The following is a 24,591-nucleotide window of genomic DNA, read 5'->3' as shown; positions in this document are numbered from 1 at the left end:
AAGCTTAAGATGTTAAAAGATATCGCAAGCGTTATTTATAGGAAAACGAATAAACAAATATATGTATGTGCATTGCCAATAAAGAAAATACGGTTTAAATTGCTTCATTTTTTGACATAGGAATGCTAATATGTTTCGTAGTTAATTATACTAAAAAATCTGCTACTACGTATATTTCTCAAAAGAGAAATATTCATAATAAAATATATTACTTTTGAAATCAAATTTTAAAATTTATATCTTTTTAAATTCTAACTGTTAATACTAAACAATTATCTTTTTTAATTATAATTTAATCTTTAAATAAAATTCAGATTTTTATACAGAATAATAAAGAGCATAATTTTGTATTAAAAAATATATTAAAATTGTAAGGATAAGTAATAAACAATTTTACAAATTTCTTAGAAAGTCAGATCTTTATATTTGATTTTAAGTCTACTTTTCTAAATGAATATAAGAATATGTAAAAATTGTTCCGGTAAAAATTTCTGTCGTTCAATGTAAATTACCTTAATACTCGCCTTGCATGATTTGACGTTTCGAATAGTTGCCTGCAACTTTTAAACGCGACCATTAACATTATTTGCGAATATGGCGCGCGGTAGTAGTGCTGGTTTTGATAGACATATTACAATCTTTTCACCGGAAGGGCGGCTTTACCAAGTAGGTAAGATTTGTGAAAATATTTTACATTAAGACATAAACAGTTTTTCAATTTTTGTTGCTGTCTTTCGAAGTACTAACTCTTATACGAATTTTCTAAGCGGGAACCATGACATGGCGTGATTAGCAATTTTCAACCTTTTTAAGTAAAAGTATCGAATATTTTGCAGAATATGCGTTTAAAGCGATAAATCAAGGTGGTTTGACATCTGTTGCTGTAAAAGGAGTGGACACAGCTGTTTTTGCTACACAAAAGAAAGTGCCTGTAAGATAACCTCTATCACTATACTGTTATTACTAATAGTTCTTTATAATATTATCCTCTTCTTTCTACAGTATATAGTATAGTATTTTAAAGTAACATTTAAAGATTTTTCTGCAAAGAATACAAATGAAACTTATTAAATTTAAGGATATTTGTTTATAGGATAAGCTGCTTGATGCTTCCAGTGTTACTCATATTTTTCAACTCACTGAGCATATCGGTTGCCTTGTGACAGGCATGATAGGTGAGTAAAGTTTTAAAGAAAATGATTATCCTAAAGATTTGTTATATAATTTTTCAATCATTATTATTTGAAATATCTAGATCTTTTTTGTACTAAAGATATATTGTTTTTGTTGTGCATTTTAGCCGATAGCAGATCTCAAGTTCAACGTGCAAGATATGAAGCAGCTCATTTTAAATACAAGTATGAATATGAAATTCCTGTGGATGCATTATGCAGACGTATTGCAGATATCAGTCAAGTATATACACAAAATGCAGAAATGCGGCCTCTTGGATGTTCTATGATGCTTATTTCATATGACAAAGAAAAAGGACCTTGTGTTTATAAGGCTGATCCTGCAGGATATTATTGTGGTTACAGAGCCATCTCTGTTGGTGCTAAACAAACTGAAGCTAATTCTTATCTGGAAAAAAAGTTAAAGAAGAAACAAAACTATGATCATGATGAAACAATACAGTTAGCAATTACTTGTTTATCTACTGTTTTATCAGTAGATTTTAAGCCAACAGAGATAGAAGTTGGGGTAGTATCAAAGGACAATCCCAAATTTCGGTAAATATTATTTCTACTTCATGTATAAAATTGTTGTAAATAAATAACGTATGAAATGTTTTTATGTTTCAGAACTTTAACAGAACAAGAAATTGATAAGCATCTTACTGCAATTGCTGAAAAAGATTAATGATTTTTTGTATAATTCATTACAAATAAATGTCATGACCTACTTAACACTGTTTCATTTTTATACTTAAAATATAAGAGAAAGTATATTATATTAAATTCAAGATATAATTGTTAACACGAATAAATTATACATATTTATAGTTTAAATTAAAAAATTTATTTCAAATTCATGTTTCTTATTTATAAGTTATAAAATAGTGAAGATATTGGTAAAATTATTTTCCTGATGCTGTTGCTAAAGGATTTCGTAGAACTAGAATTACAGAATCACCTCTCAAAAACATTTTTGGAATAAATCTATCCTTATTTACTGGTTTTGCCTAGATAAAAACAAAGCTTTCAGTGTACTGTCAATCATAAGTTTTGCTTCAATACCACATAGTTATATTATATTACCTTTTTTTTTCCTTTACCAGTACGTGGAAGTTCAGTCCACATTTCTTTTACATTTTCTAAAACCATGTTACAATGTCTATCAAATGCTTTTACTCTTCCTAATAATTTTTTGTTATTTCTACAATTAATTAAAACTTGTGTATTATTTTTCACAGATTGAGTTAATACTGAAAGTGGTCCAGTGTTAAATTCTTCTTCCTCTCGTTTTGCTAATTCCTCAGGAGTCATTTCAGATTTTGGCTTAGTTAAAGACGACCTAAAAATAAAAGTTGTTCTGTTAGAAAATTGCTAATAGGAATTCAAAGAGAAAAGTTATAACCTTCAGATAAAATTTACACAAAAAGATATAAATAGCATATAAATAGAAAAAAGATAAGATAGCATATAAATAGAAAAGTAAGGTTAAGTTTTGTGTAAATACAAAAATTACTGTTAAAATGATAAAAAATTTTGTATAAACATTTACATTTTGATGAATTTCTGTTACGAATGAAATCGATAATGCAAAATTTTTCTCAGGAATAGTACACAAAATATAAGTAATAACTATGTTTTCAAATCAACGAGCAACACAACGTTCAGTTTACTTCTATTCACTTCCGATTCCGATCACCTCTGAAAGTAGGTTATGTTATATTGCATATTGAGTAATCTTTCTATATGTATATATATACACAATTTGTGTTTATGAAATACATTGAAAAAGCAAAGCTCTTTATTTAGTGGTTAAAATTTTTAGTATTTTTGTCAATTTAAAATAAAGGTTTACAATGTTTAATAATATTTTATCATATTATTTCGAAGATTAAATCTGTATGTGTATAAGATAAATGTGACACATTTTAAGGTTAGCTGGGAAAATAAGATGAAAACAAACCGACAGAAAAAAGCGAGAAAAAATTTAAGCTTTTTTATTAACAACTTTAAATTTAGATCTCCGTTTCAAATTCTTATTGATGGCACATTTGCTTTGGCTGCGTTAGAGGTTTGCATTTAAATATATTATTTTATGTTACTGTAATTAAAGTTGATGTCTGCTTTCAGTATATAAAGAATAGAAAATGATATATATAATTACTTATAAATTAATGAAGACAAGTGACTTGAATCTGTAATAATTTTTAATTCTTTTTAGAATAAATTTAATATACAAGATCAATTATCAAAATATTTTCAATCTGAAGTAAAATTATTAACTACACCATGTATCATTTTGGAAACTGAAAAATTAAGTTCATTTTCAAAAGCAGTTAGTGGTGCTATGCAAATTGTTAAACAATATCCTATACATAAATGTGGACATGAAAAACATTCAATTAGTGGCACAAAATGTTTACTATCTATGGTTGGAAAAAATAATTCATTTAGGTATAATAAAAATTTCAATGGGTGGAAATTAAAATTAGTGATACTATACATATATGTATATATATCTGTTATGTTTTTTTCAGATATATTATAGCTACGCAAGACAGAGAACTTCAGGATTACTTGAGAAAAATTCCAGGTGTACCAATAATGTATTTGCATGGTAAAGCACCAACTTTGGAAGCACCTTCACAAGCTAGTCGTGAATATGCTGAAAATATTCGTAAAGAATTAGGGATGACTGAATGGGAGAAAGAAAATATTAAAGTACTAAAAGAAGTAGCTGGAGTAACTGATAAAACAGAAGTAAGACTAAAAAAGAAGAAAAAAGGGGGCCCAAATCCTCTCAGTTGTCTGAAGAAGAAGAGTAAATCACAAACAGAAATTCCAAAAAATGTTAAAGAAAAAATATCTGGTAGAGTTAAGAAGAGAAAGAAAATGAAAATAGCAGCACATATCAAAGAAGCATTGATTGCAGAAGTAAAGAATACACAGTTAGGAAGCACAAAATAATTTGAAAAAGATACATAATGAAAAAAGGACACGTATACATAAAACTTGTATAAATTATTAAAATTTATGCAAATTCCCTTTTATTTATGATACAGTTATTTCTTTCAGCTTACAAAATTGCAGTAATTAGAGCTGTGTCGTAATGTATTTATATGAGTCCATTTATAAATATAAGTATACTTATTTTACTAGTAAAATTGTTATTTGTAAATACATGAAGTATCATACAACTATGTTATTTATGTTTGTGTAACAAAGAACGAACACATTGGAAGATAGAACTGAAAAATCTCATATTGATGTACATTACAAAAGTATTTCAACAATTTTTTTTTACAATATTGTATAGTAAAAGATGTCTAAGCATTCGACTTTATTGACTAATATATGTAATTATTCATTGTATTTTGAAATGTCCTATTCTTTATATTCCTTTATACTATTCAAGTAGTACTAATAATTACGCTTAAAGTAAGAAAAATAAGTAAATGGAATCACATCACTTTAAAGTAAGATATGATTATGATAAAGAAGATATAATACTCTATGAATACTCTAAATTAATAATACTCACTCTATACATATATTACATTTTCGTTCAAATATTTAATCATATAAGGAACACGACGTAAATTTTGAATTAGGAACTTCTATGCGTAGAAAACATGAAGGAAATATAAATGCATATAAATTGCACATTATTTACATTCATTTAACAATTATATAAACTGGAATACTGAAAATATACATTTTACGATATAGAGTAATACATAAATAAAAAATAAGTCTTGATTATATGCTCTTATACGTTAGAGAAATTACTAATTAATAAGGTGCATTAAAATTCTCCCACATACTAGTATAATATATTATAAAATTTGAGATACAATTTATTAATTTCAAAGTGTTTATTTTTTCATAGTAAGAAATATAGAATATCTTGGTTTGTTACATTACAGTTAGCAGCATATTAGATAAAAGAAAATATGAATGAGACAGAGATAAAATAAAATAATATGGAATAGAAATACTTCAAAATACATATAGTTTTAAACACAAAATTCCTGAAACATCGTTTCGTTAAAAGGAAGTCATTTAAGATTACAAGTTAAATTCTAATTAAAATTTAATTGCTACTGTATCTTCATGCGTATGAGAAGTTTAATGTGTATTATACAATATGTCATGAAATGTATTATCTATAGGTTAATACAAAGTTAACATTTAAGAGAATTAGGAGAATATACATTAATTATATGTAAAGATCCTAATCTAAAATTCATTTTAAATATAAAGACAGTACATAGCATAATTTCGCAGAAAAATGCTATCAAAAGATAGAGTTATAATAATTAAAAATAAATCTTTTTTATGTACCATAAAATTTAATAGAGAATTTTTTCAATACCAATTGATAGAATAATATTGGTGATTAATAAAACTATATTGATAATTCATAAAATAATTAATAATTTAAATTCATATAGTGTTTTTATTGTTTATTGTGCCATTATTTTAATGACAATCTCATTTATATCACGCTCTTTAATTATATTGTATAATACATTTATATATTTGTTTATATGTAAGATCAAGAAAATAATTTTTTGGTAAACTCTCGAATACTTCGTAAATGTGTATACTTTATAAAAAATCAAATTATAGGCGCGAGTTTCGACAAATTGTGTAAACTGCTAACGATAACTTCGTACAATATTCTTTTATATTCTATGTAAATTACTGCCAGTCTTGACATGAAGGGATAATGTGAATATTACTTTCAGATTAAGGTATTTTTTAAACAAAACATGTAAAACCTGATGTCAATGGGTCTTTTCTATTCCATACATATATAACATCAAGGTTGTTGATTAAAAAGTGCACGGGCAGCCATAGCTAACATTTTCATACGCCGTATAGAACTATGACTTGGATTAGCTGCTACAAAAGCAGCTAACTGAGATTGCAAAGTCATTAACACAGTACCCATATGTTCTCGTGTTACTGGATCATTGGGATCTAAATTTAATATCGCCTCTTCAAGCCACCTAATAAATAATCATAAAGAATGAGAAATTTTTATCTAACATTGTTAAGCACTAATAATAAAAGATATCTCTATTACCTATGCTTCAGTTCTGTACGGTGTCCTAAATCTGCGGATAACTGCTGTACAAGTGAAAGAATTACAGGTTGTTGTAAAATACATCTTGAGGTTTGACCTTGAGGTCCTACAGAAGAAAATACTCTAGAAGGTTCTGTTTTTTCACAAACTAGTACTACCAAGCCTAAATCACTAGCACTTAGAGCTTGTTGGAAGGCAGCATTTAACTGTCCTCGTTGGAGGAGAGATATAACTCGCGCTTGAGCATCAGCAACCGCTGATACTGGTATAGCAGGTGTAGTAGCTCGAGAACTATAAGCATATTCGATTAATTTCACCATTTAATGGAAACTGATATAGTGTTTTTAATACACTTACCGCGCATTTGTGATCTCAGTAAGTTGTTGGTTTAAATTATCTCTAATAGAATCACGAATTGTACGTATTGTTCCTTCTTGGAGAATAATTAAACCTCTATTTAATTCTGTTTGTAACTCTTCGCGAACTAATGCGGATAGCGCTTCACTTTGTTGTTCATTTCTTTGCTGATATTGTTTATCCGCAATTGCATCCACATTTTGAAGGTCTAAAAAAAAAAAAAAAGAAGAATGTTTTATACGAAATTAGCCTTCAAATATAATTGGTATTTTCCTTAAATCGTATTATCAATCGTAGATATCTTACATTCACGAGTACCCCTAACAAAAGCATCTTGTACTTGTTTAAACATTGTTTGACATGCTTTTTCCATGCCAGGTAAAAGAACATTTGTAAAGGTTTCTTTAAATGCTGCGTCTAATGCTGGTTTTGCTGCATTCACTGCTGCCATAGCAAGTGTGTCTTTTATATGATTACTGTTAATGAGTTCTGTCAAATTCTTTTTTAAGAGTTCATCCATTCGAGCAGAATCTAATCTAAGTTGATGCTTTAATGGCTCTACTGTGTCTTCAATAATACGTGGTAAGGTAGTTTCAATTTTGTCTTTCATTGCTGTTTCAAGTGTCTTAAGAAAATCGTGTTGCCGAGCCATTTGGCTATATAATGTTTGTTCTAAGGTTGCATTTAGTTGCTGTGAAGCTCGTGCTAAAGCAGATTCTACTCGCGTCGAAATTGGTGTCTCTTGCCTTAATCTAGTCACTTCAGTACTTAACTCTCTTAATTCCTGTCGTTGATCTTGAATTATTTCCAAAATTGACTCTACTTTATTTATTAGTTCGAGAGTATTCAATTCGTTTGTTGTTTGCCATGTATTTTCAGTATTTCCTGTAGTATGCGTTGTTGGTTTCGATTCGTCTTTTAATCTTTTTCTTTTTTCTTCATCATTTGTGAATCCATCGGCTTCCTGCATGGCATGTCTGCTTACATCTTTTAATAATACCATCGGGATATTAGGCCAATCTTCATCAGCAGTATTGGTATCTTTTGGCTTATTTTCTGGTTCTGGTTCTTCATCTGCTTTTGTAAGAGATAAAATTTCTCTTACTTCTCTCGACGGGCTACTACCACTACTAGCAGGTGCTTGTTCTTCTAACTCATTTGTGGCTAATGGTGGGTCTGTTGCATTTAGAGCCTGAACTGCTTGTGCAAGTGAGGGACTAGCAGATAACACTTTACCTAATTCTGGGCTACTAGGGCGAGAATCTAATTCATTATTTTCTTTTTTGGCAGGCGAGCTGAATGCATCTGGCGTCATTAAATTTAAGCCAGCATTGTGATTTGTTGTTGCCTCAAGTGTGGCAGATAAGGAACGATTTTCTTCGCAATTTTCCACTGAAATTCCATTATGATTAACATTTCCCATATCTCGTGTGTCTTCAGAGTAGCCCAGTGATTTATGAGTTAGTGTGTCCATAAGGCAGTTACCACTCACTTGTGAGGCAGGCTTAAAAGTGATATGACATTCTTGTAATGACTTTGGTTGAACTAGATACATCCTTATAACAAGTTGCTCTTCAGTATCTTCTTCACAAGGACATAAGTCTTCCAGCGACTCTCCAGTAGGACGCATTTTACATAAACCAGCATCAACAATTCCAAAACTCAGTATTGGATACGGGAGGAGGAACTCTGATATTGTATTTACTGATGTTATTTCATCATTATCTTTTGTAAGACTTAATATGTACAGAACTTTATTGTATATATCTGATAATAAAAGGTATCCTGCACTAAGATCTAAGCCGGCTTTTAACACTGGTAATTTACCGGTAGAAGGTGTAGGTGCAAATTTAATGGTTTGTAAACAGGACCATACCTCACAAGACCAAACTTTTAATTCTGTATTATTGTCACATCCAGTTATGGCAAACCTCCAAAACTGAACTCTGTGGAACAAAATACAGTTACAGTGATTATTTTAATTTAATAATAAAATAAATTCAATAAAATATTCTGTTACATATTGCTTACTCTGGATGGTATGTTTTATGGTCATCTAGGAAGAACAAGCAGGAAATCGGTCGTCCACCATGTGGTCTCCATTGATGTAAACAACGAGGTTGTACTTGATTACCATGAGAATTACTATGTAAGTAAACTTGAAAGAATTTGACTTCTCCGTCAAAACTAGCTGTAGCTAAGGCTGTGCCATCTGGACTGAATGTTGCTTCTATGATTGTGTCAGAATGTTGATCAATTTCCAACATGCCTCCATTTTCCTTCACAGCTGGATCAATTGCCTATCATTTAGTCAAACAGTTGGATACTTTGTTCATTTTGTATGGATTTTATAATCTGTAAGTAAGGTACACATTCACCTCTATTGATCTGAATCTTGCCGAAACAGTATTAACTGACCACAACTCTACTTTGGAACCACGAGTTAGAACTAAAAGCTTTGAAACTTTATCTCCATCTGATGGTACATCTTCAGGAATATATGGACACCATATCACACGATGACTAGTAGGAGATATATCTTCTGCATCTACTTGTAGCAATAAACTACATAACAATTCTGGTGGTGTTGATTCAATGGTATGTATAAAAAGGTTTCCCAAATAATCAACACATGCCAAAATTGCATTAGAAACATGTGCAAAAGCCAGATCTTGTATTGCTGCACGCATTCCTCTTAACAGAGCTCTTTGTTCCAATTCTTTGTATACAACTCTAACCATACCTCCTCCATTACCAACTAAATAATGTTATTTTTTTAAATTTAGAAGGTCAATAAAATAATTATAATTTAAGTTTAAATTTACCATTACCTTTTATGCCATAAGCTAAATATTTCCCAGACATATGAACAGCTAATAATTGGCCTGGGTAAAAGTTATGTTCCCATGTAAAATCAACAATATTTTTTAACTTCACCTTTGAACTACCGTGATTATGACCTCCTGGTGAAGGAATAACAACAACATTGCTACTATATAATTCAACTGAATGTTGATTTTCTTGTCCAGTGAATTCTCTAAACATAGAGGAAAAGATCTTTATATATATATGAAAAAAGAAAATTGAGCAATAAAAAAGAAATTAAATTAAGTTGATAAATTTAATAATAAAGATCAGAAAATTAACATAAAAAAATTTAAAGATTACACTTTTGATATTTATTGTGTTTATATAGCGTAATACCAAGATAGATAAAAATCAAAAGCATCAAATGTTATGAATGAGAGACGTATAAAAATATATAAAAATTATCAATGGAAATTCTACCGTTTATAACTGAAATGAAGCTAAATTTCAATAAATACTTACACTGTTTGCTGATATTGAAGATTTAGGTTATCCTCTCCCGTTTTGATCATTTTCATAAACGTGATAGCGTATTCTAAAAAATGATAAAATTAATAAAATTTTGGCGATTACCGTGCCGGAATTCGGATAATTCTAACCCCAGCCGGTGGCACGCCTGATAACGATATTTTGTCAGTCTTACCTTTCGTGCATATATTTGCCGGATTGTAAAAGTGTTTTTTGATGATGCGGTTTTTATTTTAATGAAACATACGCGAATTATTATTTCATCGATGCGAATAAATAACGTGTTTCATGTACATAGTTCAATGAAATTATCAAAAACGAAATGTCAGACAGCTATCAGATACTTGTCAGAAAAATGGACCGGAAGTGCACTGACGGTATTTTATGTATTTCGCGCTATGTGGCGCTTTAAGCTATCGTAATTTTAAGCGTTTTAATCACTAAGTATGTATATAATTAGTAAATTTTTCAGATTGCATAGACAGGAAGATGATTTTTTAATACCAAAATACATTATACAACCAAATACATTACAAAATAATTATATCGGTTATGTTAAAGAATTATACTTTCAGTAATACATAGCAATCTCAATTTATAATTTATTCTTTATAGCTATGTATGTATAGGTATATATGTATTGTATATGATACGGAGCATGTAATATATCTTTTTGATACTTTATATTCATTATAAGATTTAATAATCAATGTTCTACATAGAATATTTTTTATTGAAATAGATACTCGCAGAGAATCTTGTATCGTAATTTACACTTTATTTCGTATAATACACTATAATAGACAGGCTTTTCTCTTCATATATGACTATCTTTTGGAAAATGGCAGTAGTGCTCAAACGTACATAGACCCAGTAAAAGTGGCAGTAAATTTCTCTAATTTGAATATCTTTCAATCGCGCTTAACTATTACAAATCCCAATGAAGCGTTCTTTCGTTTTTTAACCCTCTCTGCTTATTTCGACAAGTTCCTCCGATAACTAAATCTCAAAATATATAAATCTTTCTTCGATTTTGATTTTTGGGATAGAAAAGTAAAAAATCTTAAATAAAAACCGGTTAAATAATAAAATACGTAATGATAAAAAATCTTTTTCTGAATTTCAAATTTGCATCACTTATATAGTATATGATAAATATAGGTCGAATTACTATGTATATATGTATAAAGGAATGAATCACGTGCGGATACAGGTGACGATTTGGGGATTAGGATTAAGGATTGACAGTGAGCAATACAGATCAAATGTTTATGTTAGAGAATTGAATGATAAGCCTGAAAAGCGATATACGTATACACGTGGAAACTGATGCATTGTGACATGTGGACATTTAAATACACGTCGTAAAATTGTTTGTTGTGTATATGAAATCGAATATGTACTATAGAGAAGAGTTGTAAGAGAGTTGTTGTAGAAGAATTATTAAGAAGTTGTAACAATATTGTTGAATGAGAGTTGTAAGATCGTATAATGTAATACTTATTTACTTATTTATTTAAGACTGCATATTTCATTAGCCCAATGCATTGAGCCTATTCATGAAACTATATTCACGAAACTATAAGAAATAGAAAATTTCCTTGAAATCATTTACGTGTATTTATTTTATATAAAAATTTTAATTAATAAAAACATTCCTAGAATAAAATTAACTTAAAAATGAAAGAAAAAGTTTTTCGACAGGATCGAAGGTAATGGAAATTCGATTGATATCACGTAAGAGAATTTTTGAAAATCGACAAAGGAATCAATGTTTCTGCGTAATTTTTATTCTGTCATATCTCCAGTCATACTTCGCGCAACGATTTAGACTAAAATATTCGAGGCACCGAGGCAACGTTTTCTTTGAATTTTCAACTCGAATCGTACGATTCAAATATTTTTTTTCTGCCTTCTTAATCATCAACGAGAAATACACGTTTTTCTTTCTTTCTTTTCTCGTTTTGGTTAGTAAGATGTTTTTATTTCATCGCTGAAGATAACAACGTTGTTCCTTTAACTTACTGGTTCCACTATGAATCATGGAGCGCGCTTAGTAATAAAAGGAAAGGAATAATTGACGTGCGCTATTGTCAATGTTACTATGTGTTACTTTTATATATACAGGGCGTTTCATTTAAAGACGTCAACAGTTATATCTGTTATAATAACTATACCATAGGAATATGTTAAATTTAAAAAAACGAATTCAAGTTTAAAAGTGTTTGAGTAAGAAGAATTGACGCAGAAGGGTCAAGGGACATGTTCACAATGTATTTATTAATTAAAATTTACCGTGATCTTCGGTTTCCATACTCTTCGAAAACGTATGAATTACGTTAAAAAAATGGATCACCCTGTATTATATTTACTAATCCATGAATCAGAATAGAAGTATTTCTATCTCGAGGAAATCGATATTTCGCATCAAGGGTTAAAAAGTTCGTTTCGGTTTCGGGCAATGGTGATGTGGGTTTCTCACGCTGCTGTGCACGGGAATATACTTGTTTTCTTTTCTCATATTTTTTTTGTCATTTTTTTCTTTCTTCTTTTTTCTTTTTTTGATTTTTGGGTCTTTCCTTATATCATAACATTATTACAATGACAAGCACACTGAGACACTGCGCCAATCCAATAGAAAAACAATATTTGTAATTATTGTGCCAATAGTATTCACAGTTTCGCGACGAAGAAGCACGACGATATATGTATTTATTTGTATTCTGTCGTACTTCTTTCATCCGATTTTTGTTTGCTAATGAATAACAACTTAACGATTAAGACCTTAATGGTTGTATCATTATACGTAAGCGTAATATTTCGATTCGTCTAACGAGAGCAACTATATTATATTATAGTCGATCATATAATCGCTAAGGGAAATATGCGTATATAACGATTATAAGGGAAACGATCATTATTTGCGCGATGAATAAATTGTATATCAATTCCTCTACGTAAAACGATCGAGAAATACATGCTTGAAAATATTGACTCGTAAACGCTTGCCTCTAGAACGTCTTTTCGTGGGAATTCATTTCGAGCAATGTATATTCTGCGTTTGTACGCGATCAAAGGAATAACAGATGATAAATTTGTTAAATATGAAAGAAAAATGGAAGAGAACAGAAGGATCTATGCTTTTTTCAAAATAAATAATAAAATTGAAAGAATTCGAGGATACAATAGACATCGCTGACGTTGCTTCAATTTTGAAACGTTACATCAGGCTTAATGGTCATCACTGCTACAAGATAAAATTTAACATCATTCTATAATCATTACATGGATTTTTCGACGTTGTGATGGTCCCTGCGGGATGTTATATACTTGGTGTCGTACTTTTTCGTTACACTTTCCATACAAAAGCATAAATATCTCGAAACGCGATACTAAAGCGAAATATGCAGATACAAATCAGAATAATGCGAGTGAACATGACGACATTGGCATGTTGTAACATCAAGTATACTCTACTCGATACTGCCGTGTCGATTTTTTGTCAAAGTACGATTAGATTCGTCTACTAAAATTGACATTTTGGAATAACGCGAAACGAATGTGAGTTGCGAGTGCTCGGAAATAAAAAATGCAACCTATATTTTTAATTACTTCTATTATCGGACGGAAGATCTGAAAAATACTTTGGAGAAATGATCCAAACATTTCTGGCAAATAAATAATTTAATGGTAAATAAGTTGGAATACTTATGGAAACGAGGCTATGAAAATTACAAATGTACTTATAGAAGCGTTCGTACAGACAACGAGGAAGTGCGTGCTGATGCAGTCGTAGAAGAATTCTATGAAAAATCCTATAAATTCCATACCACAATACTGATCATTATACGTAACACGTTGGCTGAATCGATTTTTGATTAAACTTCGCAGTAGATTATAATATCTGTGTTTGTCTCCTACTTATTTAGCAATATGATATTTAATATGTCCACTGTAATCCACTTTTATGTTTTAATAGTTCGACGCGCGTTAATACGCGTACAATTAAAAAAGTGCTAACTCTATTTGCGTATCGATCGAGAGATGGCCAACGTGTAGAAAGACAACAATATGTTGAAGAGAAACTTAAGGGACTAATTTATAAGAGCGCGCATTATAAGAACTATTGCACCGATTAACAAGCTACATCGCATCAAATCGAAAATATACGCATAATTTTCGTAACTTTTGATTGTGCGATTCATACAAAAGACAAACGCGGAACAACTGAACCTCGCGGCTCTAATTTATAGCCGCGCTCGGTTTGCTGATGCTGATATGCTTACGATATACTGCTCCGTCTTGAGAGCCATCGAATAAATAAATAAGTTCGGACGAATAAATAAATAAATAAATAAATAAATAAATAAATAAAACCAATCTATCGTGATTTATGTCTAAGCAGTTACGACTAAGCTTCCGTACAAAAATCTTAACGTTAAGAGAGAAAAGTAGAAGATCTTTGATTATTGGACGGAGTCGTGCAAAAAAGAGGAGCGATTCGAATAGTTTCATGCGCCGTTAATGCGATAAACTTCTTCCTTTCTTTTTTTTTTCTTTATAAAAGTAAACGGATACAAGACTGGTCGAGGATATGCAGATCAAAAAACAGCAAGTAGAATATAAAATAACGTACAACAGATACATACTCAACGTTTGATCGATATAAAATTAGATTTTATACTCTTTACTTACAACAAATATTATTCATCTAAAGAATATGATCTGCATATCTTCAACTATGATATTTTATGGAGAAATAAAACCCTTACGATATATCTAAGTGTTGTACAAAGAAAAACAATGATTAAAGAAGTTGTCGTTAATATTATCTAGATAACGTTACGTACGAGATTATTTTCTCTTTTGCATGATACCGTACAATCCGTTATGTCGGTATATAAATTATACGCTCGATTGCAATAGTACAACCTCGTATTTGCTTGCACATTTGAAACGGTAGACTCAAGCCACGGATTTGAGAAACGGAAGAGAAGAAAACATATTCGGCGTATCTCCGCATAGTATACAAAACGATCATACATCGGTATCGATGACCGACGAGTCTACCGCTAATCCTATCACTAAGACGAGCGATGCTTTATTATTATTCTCAAAAATACTGTACACAAGAATACCTAAGTTACGTCGAAGCTCGTTCCATGCTCTCGGACGAGCATTGAAACTGTGTTAAGTACGACCGAATTGATACGCTTCATTCTCCCTTTCTTTTAATTAAGATAAGATAAAACAGGCGGGACGACGTCGAGACTACGTTCTGATCGAGAACTGAGTCGATTATTTCGATTTTCCAGTTTCGTTATTTGATAATATTGAAGTTCACCTCTTTAAGAAACGGAAGAGGCCTCGACCCTTTTCCGGTGGCGGTGCCATTAACATCGGTACTTGGTTTTTATGCGTTATGTGAATCTGGAATAATAAAATATCTATAAGTGATCGGTAGATATAATTAAATAATTACTAAGTGTTCAAAGGATCAACTTACAGTGCATGGACCTTGCATCCATGGCTCACCATCGATTTGCATCGGGAAACGTTTGCTGGTGGTGATGGTGACACTACTGCATTGTGCCAACCTTCTACCGGAATGACGAAGTCCAGTTTTCACTTGACCCATATGCAAACAATTTTCCAAACCGATCACCTCTATGAGATTGTCTCCAATATCTGTAAACATTACACTTATTTTTCATTTGCTCTAACTACGTCTATCTAACTTGTTAAGCGATCACGAAACATTGTCTATGCACTTGCCTTGTATTGCGGCTGTAAGATCTACGGAATTAAAACTGCTGGTGCTTAGTTCTTTGTCCGGTCGTTTCTTGCGTTTACCAAGTCGATGTTTCGTATGGTGTTCACCCCAGAGATTGGAACCTCCATGAGTAAAAGGAATGTTTAATAATGCGACACCTTGGAGAGAAGGTCCGTGTGCTAAATCTAACGGTGTCCCGTCACACTGTGAATGAGAAATATCGAGATTACAATCGGTATTACTGGATGAACAGAATTCATTATTAATCTTAACCATCTTTTTAAACGACATTTTAAACATTTGAAACATTTACGTACAATGATCTCTAGATCTTCGTGAAGATTTTTACAGCTGGCAGCAAATTGTTCCGTTGTCGCGTACTCAAAGTACCAAAGTTTGTTCTTCATCCGGCTATTGAATTTCTCGGGATTCTTTTCCCTTTCCATGTGGAATTTTACACAGATCGCGGCGTCCACGCCCACAGAGAAGTAATTGTTAATGATATTGTACGGTATACTGTCTTGATTTGGTTTCATCTCATCTTTCTGATCAAGTACTTCTATCTGCCAGCGGTCCATCATTACAGGTGTCGCTTTCTCTATTTTCTAGAAATTATTTCACATAGCAATTTTAAATGCATCAACCTCGTTTTAACTGTCCGTGTAAGAATGATCTTTTATCATGATATTTACATACTTTGAGTACTTTATGAATAGCTTCTCCTTCGTAACCACCACCCCATCGCAAACACCTCGCAAGATCGTTGCCTGTCCCTAATGGTATGACACCTACGGCTGGTTGATGCTCGAATTGGACACGATCTGAAGTTTAAACACAAAATGCTGGTTATAAATGGATCATTTGAATACCCAGCTCTCAAATTATTAATCGTACCCATTGTCTCTAACACCCAGCCAACGGTACCATCACCGCCGCAGCAGATCACCTTAAAGTTCTTCACGTCCTTGAACATTTGCAAACCCTGCATAGGTCCGCCCACGGCCAGATTATGAACTTGGCGCGGGTTCAGGATATATTGGAACTTCCTCAACATGCGTTCGCCTTGCCTTCCTCCGGATTTTGGATTTATGAACACCAGAAGTGGAAAAGTGTCCGGCGGCGGTGTAATTTGGAAGGACATAGCTGGCTGTTGATTAGTAGCAGCACCGGATGTCAGGAATCCACTTTGCTAATAGAATTTTGCATCTCGAATTAGAATCCTTTGATATCGCGTCTGGTTGGTGTTTAATCGTTCGATTCAGCTCATTGCACTTACCGAGGCAACAGTCGACGAATCCTGGCCGTGTTTGCTTCCCTTTTTACTGTCCCTAGATAACGATCTTTGCCTGTCTAAGACAACTGGACAAATCGCCGTAGGCGGAAGGATATGAACTGCGTATTCACCCAACGTGCACTCTGTCCTCACTTGCGAAACGCATCTGTTATGCAACTGTAAAATCGTTATTAGCGTGAATAACGTTATACGAGTATAATTGTTGTTCGATAGTTACAACTAGAATTTATATGTTTATGAACATAATTACAAGAATGGAATATAGTCAGAGATTTGGCGCGTTCAATACTTTCGGCATTCTATGTATTTTTCTATATTATGTTTACTTTCAGCGTTATTGTATCGTTAAATTTTTACACGAACGTGGATTAATTATAGCTTTGTTATCTCTTTTCTCTTTCAACTCCAGCTATGTCTACATTTCTTGCTGAAAATATAAAAAATACGATCTGTACGATACTTTTATATCGAAACGTACATACAAGTTTTACGTATCAAACCTCCAAACTTTCATATACACTTACAGCATAACTGGAATATTTGGTTGCCTACACAGGGAATCTGATTCATTGACAAAGGAAATAATTATAAAAGGAAAGACTACTCACTGTCAATTGACACCATCTGCAGTGCAAACCCGTAATCCCGTTGTAGCTCTTGATAGTTTTTCTACATTTGAAACATTTGCCGTGACAATTTCCCTCGACCCAATGGTGCGCCATCGTTTGCGACGTCTTTTTGCTTTTCACGTAGGTGGCTATGCAAGAGGCTGGTGCTCTTTGAACGCACCTTTCGTGGACAGTGTACTTGCAGACTATATAAAAAGAGAACGGCTCGTTTGTCTGTTGCTTCAGTGCGAATGAAAAAAATGATTGGTACTCGAGACGCGGGTTATTGTAAACTCGATAAACAACGATATACTTTACGAAAATTGCTCCTCTTTCATCGCAGATTACCAAGGCGCAAAAGGAGAAAAGAGAACATATAAAAAGGGTGGAAGCTCATCGGATGAAAATGTTTTCTAGCAAAACATCCGTGAAAAAAGAACCGTTGTAACATCAAAGAAGCTCCGATGATACTTACAGACACAACAAAGGCCCTTCTTTCCGAGACCGACTAGCATATTCAAACAGAGATTGCAGTAGGCGGGTTTGCTAAAGTGTTTTAGCCTCCAGAGATGGTTACCGTCTTCCTTTACGTGAGAATCCAAGCCCAAAAGAACTAGCAGCGGGATCGTCGTCAGACCACCCCTTTTCCATTCTTCCAGAGATACCGTACCATCCGCGTCGTAGTCTATTTCTATCATCATATCTTGCAGTATCTAGAAATATCGAGGATTTACGTCTAGATATCGCTCATCAATTTCCCATCTCTTCGTTGTGTAAACAAAGAAATTTTAGATTTTATGTATCTTCATCCCAAACGTAATATCTCTTCTGTAATGTTTATAATAGAGTAACTTGGGGCAACTGTTTTATTACAAAATTGAAATTCACGATGTTATTTAAAGTACATTTTTTTTTTTAATGGGATGGTTCGTTATTTTAGAAAAGGTTTCTTTTCGTATTAATTAAAATAAATGTTTTAAGCGAAAAGAATCGTATCTAGATGAAAAATAGAGTTATTAAGATGCGCGTGGATACGACAACGTGCATCTGAAAAGGAATATTAATGATATTCCAACTCACCGGTTTCAATTCCGAGACGTCCCATCCGAGATACTCGGCGACATTCATCATCTGATTGACAATGCAGTCCATCTCCTAGGGAAACGTGATAATAATATTAAACCCGTGGCTACGTTAGATAAGGTGCTCTCGAATCGATCTATTTCAATTCGTTGATGGACTTCGTTGCCCTATCGACAGGCGTATTTACCATTAATTGGTCGATAAATTTCCAATACTACCATATGAAACCTATAATCATTTCGTTTAACATATATGGTGAGAAAGCATTGAACAAAAATATAGATATAAAATCGACCATTTGAAACGTCGCAAACTATTTGCAATTCCGTGCAGTTTCCATTTTCTTCGCGTTTAAACACGCTGTCGATGAGAATCGGTTTTTTGCAGCAATTAAGGGAAAAAATAAAACAAAAAATCTCGTTCTACTCACGTTTGTGTCAAGAACGCCGTTCCCATCTGTATCGTACAGCCGGAACATGACTGAAAAAAAAGAGAGAAAGACAAATGAATTAATGCGCGTCGAAATTGGCGTGCAACAAGTTGCAGCAGATATGCAAGCTCGAGTGCACTGTGTGCGAGTGCAACTAGCGAAGCAGACTGAGAAAATGACTGGCGTTGGACACGCGAATACGAACGTTTAAGGAATACAGCCGTGACTGTCGATGCATCCGTCCGTGAATTTTTCTTTTATCAGGCCATGATTTATGACAAAGTGACATAAGAACGCGTTAATGGCGAAAGGTTACCCGAGATCGGAACAAAAATACCCACTGCTCGCTTTCATGAGATCTAATTAACTTTGATCGATACAAAAGAAACAATTACTTACACTCTAATTTATCTTCTGGCCTACCAGCTTCCAGGAGGGAAAGATAGCACACGATATCCTTGAGGCTGACTTTAACCGAGTGGACATCTATCGTGCTCTGTTTTCTAACGAAGTTTCTCATTTCTGCGGAATGAAAGATAATGAACGAAATTAAGATCTGTTTGATTCGATGCGTATCGTTTAACTGCCAAAAACATTCTGCTCTCTATTCATTTTCGTTTAATCCTTTCGTTACAACGAGTAATTATACCCGTGGATAGCCAGTATCAAGCGTTTATTATATTGGATTGTAACATTCGTTCGTCTTCTTCCATTAAAATAGAACGAATTTATGATGCAATTCAATATATCAAGCCCTTAACGCACGAATTTTTCTCTGATTTAGTAGCGAAAATGGGTAAATTTTCGCGTAATATTGTAGGAGATCGAATAATGAGACTGCCAGTATGTGTAATCGTTAATGTATTTAAAACACTTCTCGTCGCGAAACGGTATGTATAAAGTCGTTTGGTCACAGTTTATAATGAAACGTTCGTTTATTTATAATAGTCAGGGGAAAGTCAAAAGATTCAAATTTGTCTTGTTTTACGATTACATGGGTTACACGGTTTTACGGTTCTTACAATACCTGTGACCTAACGGTCTTGATACTCCGAAGCAAAACAACATGATTTGAATCGAATTCTAACTCTTGTGCCGCTACAATATAAAACGACTAACAATGGAAACGTGTATAATCGTCTTATAGTACGAATCTATAAAGATCAATGACTAAAATAATCAGCCAAATTAAAAGCAATCTATGACCGTATATGTTAGGGGCATGTATCGAATGGTTAAGGATAACTATAGTCAGACGTAAAAATTTAATCGAAACTTTGTTTCAGCATAACGCAGCTTCATATCTTTAGGTTAATTGGCATTCTTGTACTAACTGTGTTACGATATAATGGAATCGTACTTTTCAATATCTACTCACTTTTTCAGTGCTTAAATCAAATGCCTAGTAAAATCTATCAAAACAATGGTACGCTATAACTGAAGAGATTGAGACCTGGTGGAAACAAACGATCTGATACATCGTTGCAATTTTCCACTAGTAATATTGCACGACTCAATAGCTTTATACAGGGTGGTTGGTAACTGGTGGTACAAGCGGAAAGAGTGTGATTCTACGCGAAAAAAGAAGTCGAAAATATAGAATAAAAATTTTTCGTTCGAGGCTTTGTTTTCGAGAAAATCGACTTTGAATTTTCGATGGGTACGCGTGCGGTACGTTATAACGGATCTTATAACTTAAACTTATAACTTATAACTTAATCTTTTACTTATATATTCTTTTTTTTTCCTTTAAATTCTTCCATCGAGACAACGATCTACAGTGAGATCCGTTACAACATACCGCACGCGTACCGAGCGAAAATTCAAAGTCGATTTTCTCGAAAACAAAGCCTCGAACGAAAAATTGTTATTCTATATTTTCGACTTGTTTTTTCGCCTAGAATCACCCCCTTTCCGCTTGTACCACCAGTTACCAACCACCCTGTATATTTCCAATATAGCACCCTTGTGTCCATTTCGTCATTGGAAATATAAACCTGTTGAATCGTAAAGCGTTGTTGCAACGAAATTGCAATGGTGTCGCATCGTCTGCAGCGAACATAGATATAAAATACCATTACATTCGATCGACGCTTATAGCGTGACTAGACAGTTTCAACTATTATTGCACACATTCCTGGATTTCTAATAAGTCCAGGAAAAGTTATGGTCTCATGGTGACGTCAAAGTGGAAGAAAAGTCCGATCGAATATTATTTTTAGATTAGAACGAAATGGCTTTCGTCAGTCGTGTCTAAGAATTTCTACAAGGAACCTGTTGCTTCGTACGTAGCGGGGTTTAGGAGCCAAGTATCGATGCATGCACACGAGTACCGCTCTAATTATAACGATCGAGCATTGCACGTGCACGACTGTTCGTTGATAGACGCGACGAATATTCTTGGAACGATATTTGTAAGCAGAAATTTCGTGTTTTACCTTCGTAATTTCGCTCGATACGTAAACAATTTCTCGATCGAACGATCGAATACGGAAAAAACGTAAGTTACTGGGATCTTTGACATTTGATATTCTGCTGTTATATTGTTGCTGTATATCGTACAACCTTTCTCTGGTTCTGTAACAAAATGTAATTTAGTCGATAACTTAACCGCGCTATGATTTTCCGATTCTTTATTTCCCAATCTTACTTTAATTTCAAGCAAGAAAAGTCTTTTAACGTTTTAATATCGCAATGTTTCTTTCTAAATTTCTTCAAACTTAAAAAGAACTTTGGAGCGGATTACTATATACTCTGTTAAAATATTCTGTTTTAAGAATTATTAGTATTATTTTGTGGAAATTGTATAATAGAAGAACGCAAGAAAGTTGTTTGAAAATCCGAAAAACGATCTCCAAGTGACTTTCAATGACGTCGATGTAACCCTCCAATGACCTTGACACGATTTTTGACGCTTTTCGAGTATTTGTCGTAGTTTATTAAAACTTAGTGTAACCTTGAATAATCTAGTATAGTTTTGAGCGATCTGGAAATATCTGTAAAAAATGTTTCAATCATCGCGCAAAGAAAACTATCGAATTTCATCGAAATAATATTCCCTCGAACTGGCCGATTCGGAACTATTCGAGGACACTCGAGGATGACTCAATAAAACGAGTAGAACGTGATTGTCTGACCGAGAGGCAACTCGTGTGAGACTATTAGTTTACCGTGTTGCTGATAAAAATAGTCCCGAATCGGAGACAAGACGAAGCCTCGAGACATCGATACTGTCCCTGTAATTCCTTCTCGTGATTTTACGAGTCTCTAGATACGTAGACACCTGAGATGTCCCTATGAAGGAAACAGAGAAGAAAAACAAGAAGACTAAGAAGAAGAAGAAGAAGAAGAAAAAAAGGAGGAAGGTTAAAACGGCTAGTCACGAGGGAAATAAAACCGGTCGATCAATCGTTGAAGGCGAACGATTTATCTTTAGTACGCGCAACAACGTTGAAACAAATTCACCGGTAATTCTATTGCTCTCTGGCGGTCCATTTTGCCTCGTCCATGATTTCTCGATGGCTACGCTCGCGATTTATATTGCGGCGATTTCAAATGACGCACGAATGAACCGCGAAAACTGATTTCATTCTCGCCGCCAAGAAACACGCGAAAAATCCTGTTTTCCACTCTTGAGCAGGCCATCGCACAGCTTAATACGTATCAGCTTGATACTCGGTACTGTAGCGTTCGCTTTTGCTTTTCATAAAATTCTACAACTTCTGTTTTACCAGTAAAACTGATTCATCGTTATATAGCGGAGAATATCTTTGGCATAACTTCTCCGACATTTACGTATGAAGATGGTAGCAGAGGATGGTCTTCGATAGCTGTAAGTAAACAGTTGATTTTGAACAGACCACGCCAGTGTTATTTGTGGATGCAGCAACGCTTTCGTATTTCAACAAATATTGATATTGAACATGTAATTAAACGCTGTCGAATCTTTCGTCCGATGAAATCATTAACGTAAAAGCTTGTTTGCAATGTGATACAACGCGAACTTACAGGTTCGAGGAAGACAAAAAGAACACGATTGCCCCGACTAATTATTCTTCCAAACAACGAAGTTACTGGTGCGAAAGGGAGAAAAGGAGTTCATCGATCATCAGAGGTGCATGGTATACGGGTTCGTTGGAGAAACTTGGCTGCAATTTATTCCACCGAGCAACGTGATCACTGAGAACAATTAATTTAATTGAAACCATCGGTGCTCGCCGGATGACACGATTGATTGCCTCGCCACGACGATCACGGTGTAATGAATAACCGGACGGGCTAACTTATTCGACGTTATTTCCGGCCAGATTTCATTTCGCCGTATGAATAGAATTATCCTGAACGACCACGTGCATTGTTTCCCGCGACAATTAATCCGGTGCAACAACCGACCTGGTCTTTCGGCCACGTCGAGAAAGCGATATTCTTGCACAATGTTATTTTTGTTTGATAAAAGGGCTCGATGTTTCGCCTGTTTCGAACAACGAGAAGCGTTGGCCAATCGCGGCGAGCGTCGATGACACAAATGTTTTTCCGTCAACCTGGAAATTCATGACGCTTAATTTTTGCGTTATAGACACGGAGCAACGATTTTATTTAACAGCGGAATTTCGCTCGTTTGTAACTTTCATTGTTAATAATGTTCAACAATGATATTTTACGTTGTCTTTGTAATAAATATAAATGGATGACAAAGTACTGCTATCTTTAAACAACGGAGCAAGTTGAAAGGGGAAAAAGTTGCGTAAAATATACTACACAAAATACTTACTTCTAAATATTCTCTAGTTTGTTACTTACAAGCTGGTTAACAAGAAACAAGACCAGATTACTCGACATTTTATTTGTTGGAAGCATACTTCGGATTTAAATTACGGCTATTCTTTGTCAATTCCGAATTCTCCGTCAAAATTGAAATATTTATATTACAGAAAAATCTCTATTCGAAAAACACGTGGTATTTAGTATAATTCTTATTTGTGCACCGTGTTGAAACTATATACCGCATGTAATTTTGTGACACATCGATATTAATAACATTTGCAATCTGATTCATTGTATGTCATCCAGACATCCAATAATATACACTAGTTGAAGTTTTCAGAGAGCGAACATAATCCATTGAAATCGCAATTAATCTGTCTGTATCCAACTTAGAAATATTGCCTTCGTCTCACCTTCCTTCAACAATGCACCAGGAATATCTGGTAAACGCGTTCGAGTGCCCTTCAGCACCATTGTGTCAGGAATCGATGATTAACAAGGTGACTCCAGAGTTGGAGAACACGGAAGCTTTGCAACCGGAAGACGATGAAGTTGCAGTTGAAAATACTATTAAACAACCATCGGCCGCGATCAACGATTAATATATAGCGGGAAATATGAAGATGACACTTGTTGCTTGCCGCGTGACTCGAGAGATACTGAGAAAGTATATCGAGAGAGC

The 24,591-nt window shown here is 33.5% G+C and overlaps 5 protein-coding genes and 1 long non-coding RNA gene across 7 annotated transcripts in view; 3 read left to right on the top strand and 3 right to left on the bottom strand.

Moving 5' to 3' along the window:
* The first annotated feature begins 509 nt into the window (after positions 1-509).
* On the top strand, positions 510-1,907 carry LOC117235814 (proteasome subunit alpha type-6-like). Its single transcript, XM_033498175.1, has 5 exons — positions 510-670; positions 837-931; positions 1,094-1,175; positions 1,301-1,730; positions 1,803-1,907. Exons 1-5 carry the CDS (start codon positions 595-597, stop codon positions 1,858-1,860), a joined length of 741 nt encoding a protein of 246 aa, XP_033354066.1. The 5' UTR covers positions 510-594; the 3' UTR covers positions 1,861-1,907.
* An 87-nt stretch (positions 1,908-1,994) lies between these two features.
* LOC117235815 (probable small nuclear ribonucleoprotein Sm D2) lies at positions 1,995-2,879 on the bottom strand. Its single transcript, XM_033498177.1, has 3 exons — positions 2,725-2,879; positions 2,259-2,514; positions 1,995-2,182 (listed from the first exon to the last, which is right to left on the bottom strand). Coding segments are annotated over exons 1-3 (363 nt in total). The 5' UTR covers positions 2,727-2,879; the 3' UTR covers positions 1,995-2,077.
* Positions 2,880-2,907: 28 nt separating this feature from the next.
* Positions 2,908-4,840, top strand: LOC117235813 (rRNA-processing protein UTP23 homolog). The gene is made up of 3 exons (XM_033498174.1): positions 2,908-3,243; positions 3,394-3,626; positions 3,710-4,840. Exons 1-3 carry the CDS (start codon positions 3,124-3,126, stop codon positions 4,137-4,139), a joined length of 783 nt encoding a protein of 260 aa, XP_033354065.1. The 5' UTR covers positions 2,908-3,123; the 3' UTR covers positions 4,140-4,840.
* A 771-nt stretch (positions 4,841-5,611) lies between these two features.
* Positions 5,612-10,345, bottom strand: LOC117235812 (enhancer of mRNA-decapping protein 4). The gene is made up of 9 exons (XM_033498173.1): positions 10,133-10,345; positions 9,952-10,024; positions 9,453-9,658; positions 9,000-9,379; positions 8,653-8,921; positions 6,928-8,567; positions 6,622-6,829; positions 6,265-6,555; positions 5,612-6,187 (listed from the first exon to the last, which is right to left on the bottom strand). Exons 2-9 carry the CDS (start codon positions 10,005-10,007, stop codon positions 5,998-6,000), a joined length of 3,240 nt encoding a protein of 1,079 aa, XP_033354064.1. The 5' UTR covers positions 10,008-10,024; positions 10,133-10,345; the 3' UTR covers positions 5,612-5,997.
* A 1,384-nt stretch (positions 10,346-11,729) lies between these two features.
* The window catches only part of LOC117235816 (diacylglycerol kinase 1), a 151,330-nt gene continuing 138,468 nt past the window's right edge, over positions 11,730-24,591 (bottom strand). The window contains exons 7-18 of one of the 2 annotated variants that reach the window (XM_033498178.1): positions 19,545-19,667; positions 19,146-19,195; positions 18,713-18,787; positions 18,108-18,345; positions 17,633-17,838; positions 17,007-17,180; positions 16,625-16,919; positions 16,427-16,551; positions 16,048-16,335; positions 15,733-15,934; positions 15,464-15,645; positions 11,730-15,387 (exon numbers count right to left, since the gene is read on the bottom strand). In XM_033498178.1, coding sequence (XP_033354069.1) covers positions 15,298-15,387; positions 15,464-15,645; positions 15,733-15,934; positions 16,048-16,335; positions 16,427-16,551; positions 16,625-16,919; positions 17,007-17,180; positions 17,633-17,838; positions 18,108-18,345; positions 18,713-18,787; positions 19,146-19,195; positions 19,545-19,667 — 2,048 coding nt within the window. In that variant the 3' untranslated portion in view covers positions 11,730-15,297. The remainder of the gene's footprint in view (positions 15,388-15,463; positions 15,646-15,732; positions 15,935-16,047; positions 16,336-16,426; positions 16,552-16,624; positions 16,920-17,006; positions 17,181-17,632; positions 17,839-18,107; positions 18,346-18,712; positions 18,788-19,145; positions 19,196-19,544; positions 19,668-24,591) is intronic. The other variant, XM_033498179.1, reaches the window with a different exon arrangement.
* Positions 22,682-23,840, top strand: LOC117235817. The gene is made up of 2 exons (XR_004493733.1): positions 22,682-22,977; positions 23,156-23,840. It is a non-coding gene; the product is annotated as an uncharacterized LOC117235817 (long non-coding RNA).

Source organism: Bombus vosnesenskii, unplaced genomic scaffold (assembly GCF_011952255.1).
Source record: "Bombus vosnesenskii isolate JDL3184/JDL3185 unplaced genomic scaffold, Bvos_JDL3184-5_v1.1 scf7180000013320, whole genome shotgun sequence".
In the NCBI taxonomy this organism is placed as follows: Eukaryota; Metazoa; Arthropoda; class Insecta; order Hymenoptera; family Apidae; genus Bombus; species Bombus vosnesenskii.
This window is presented reverse-complemented; position numbering and strand designations above follow the sequence as displayed.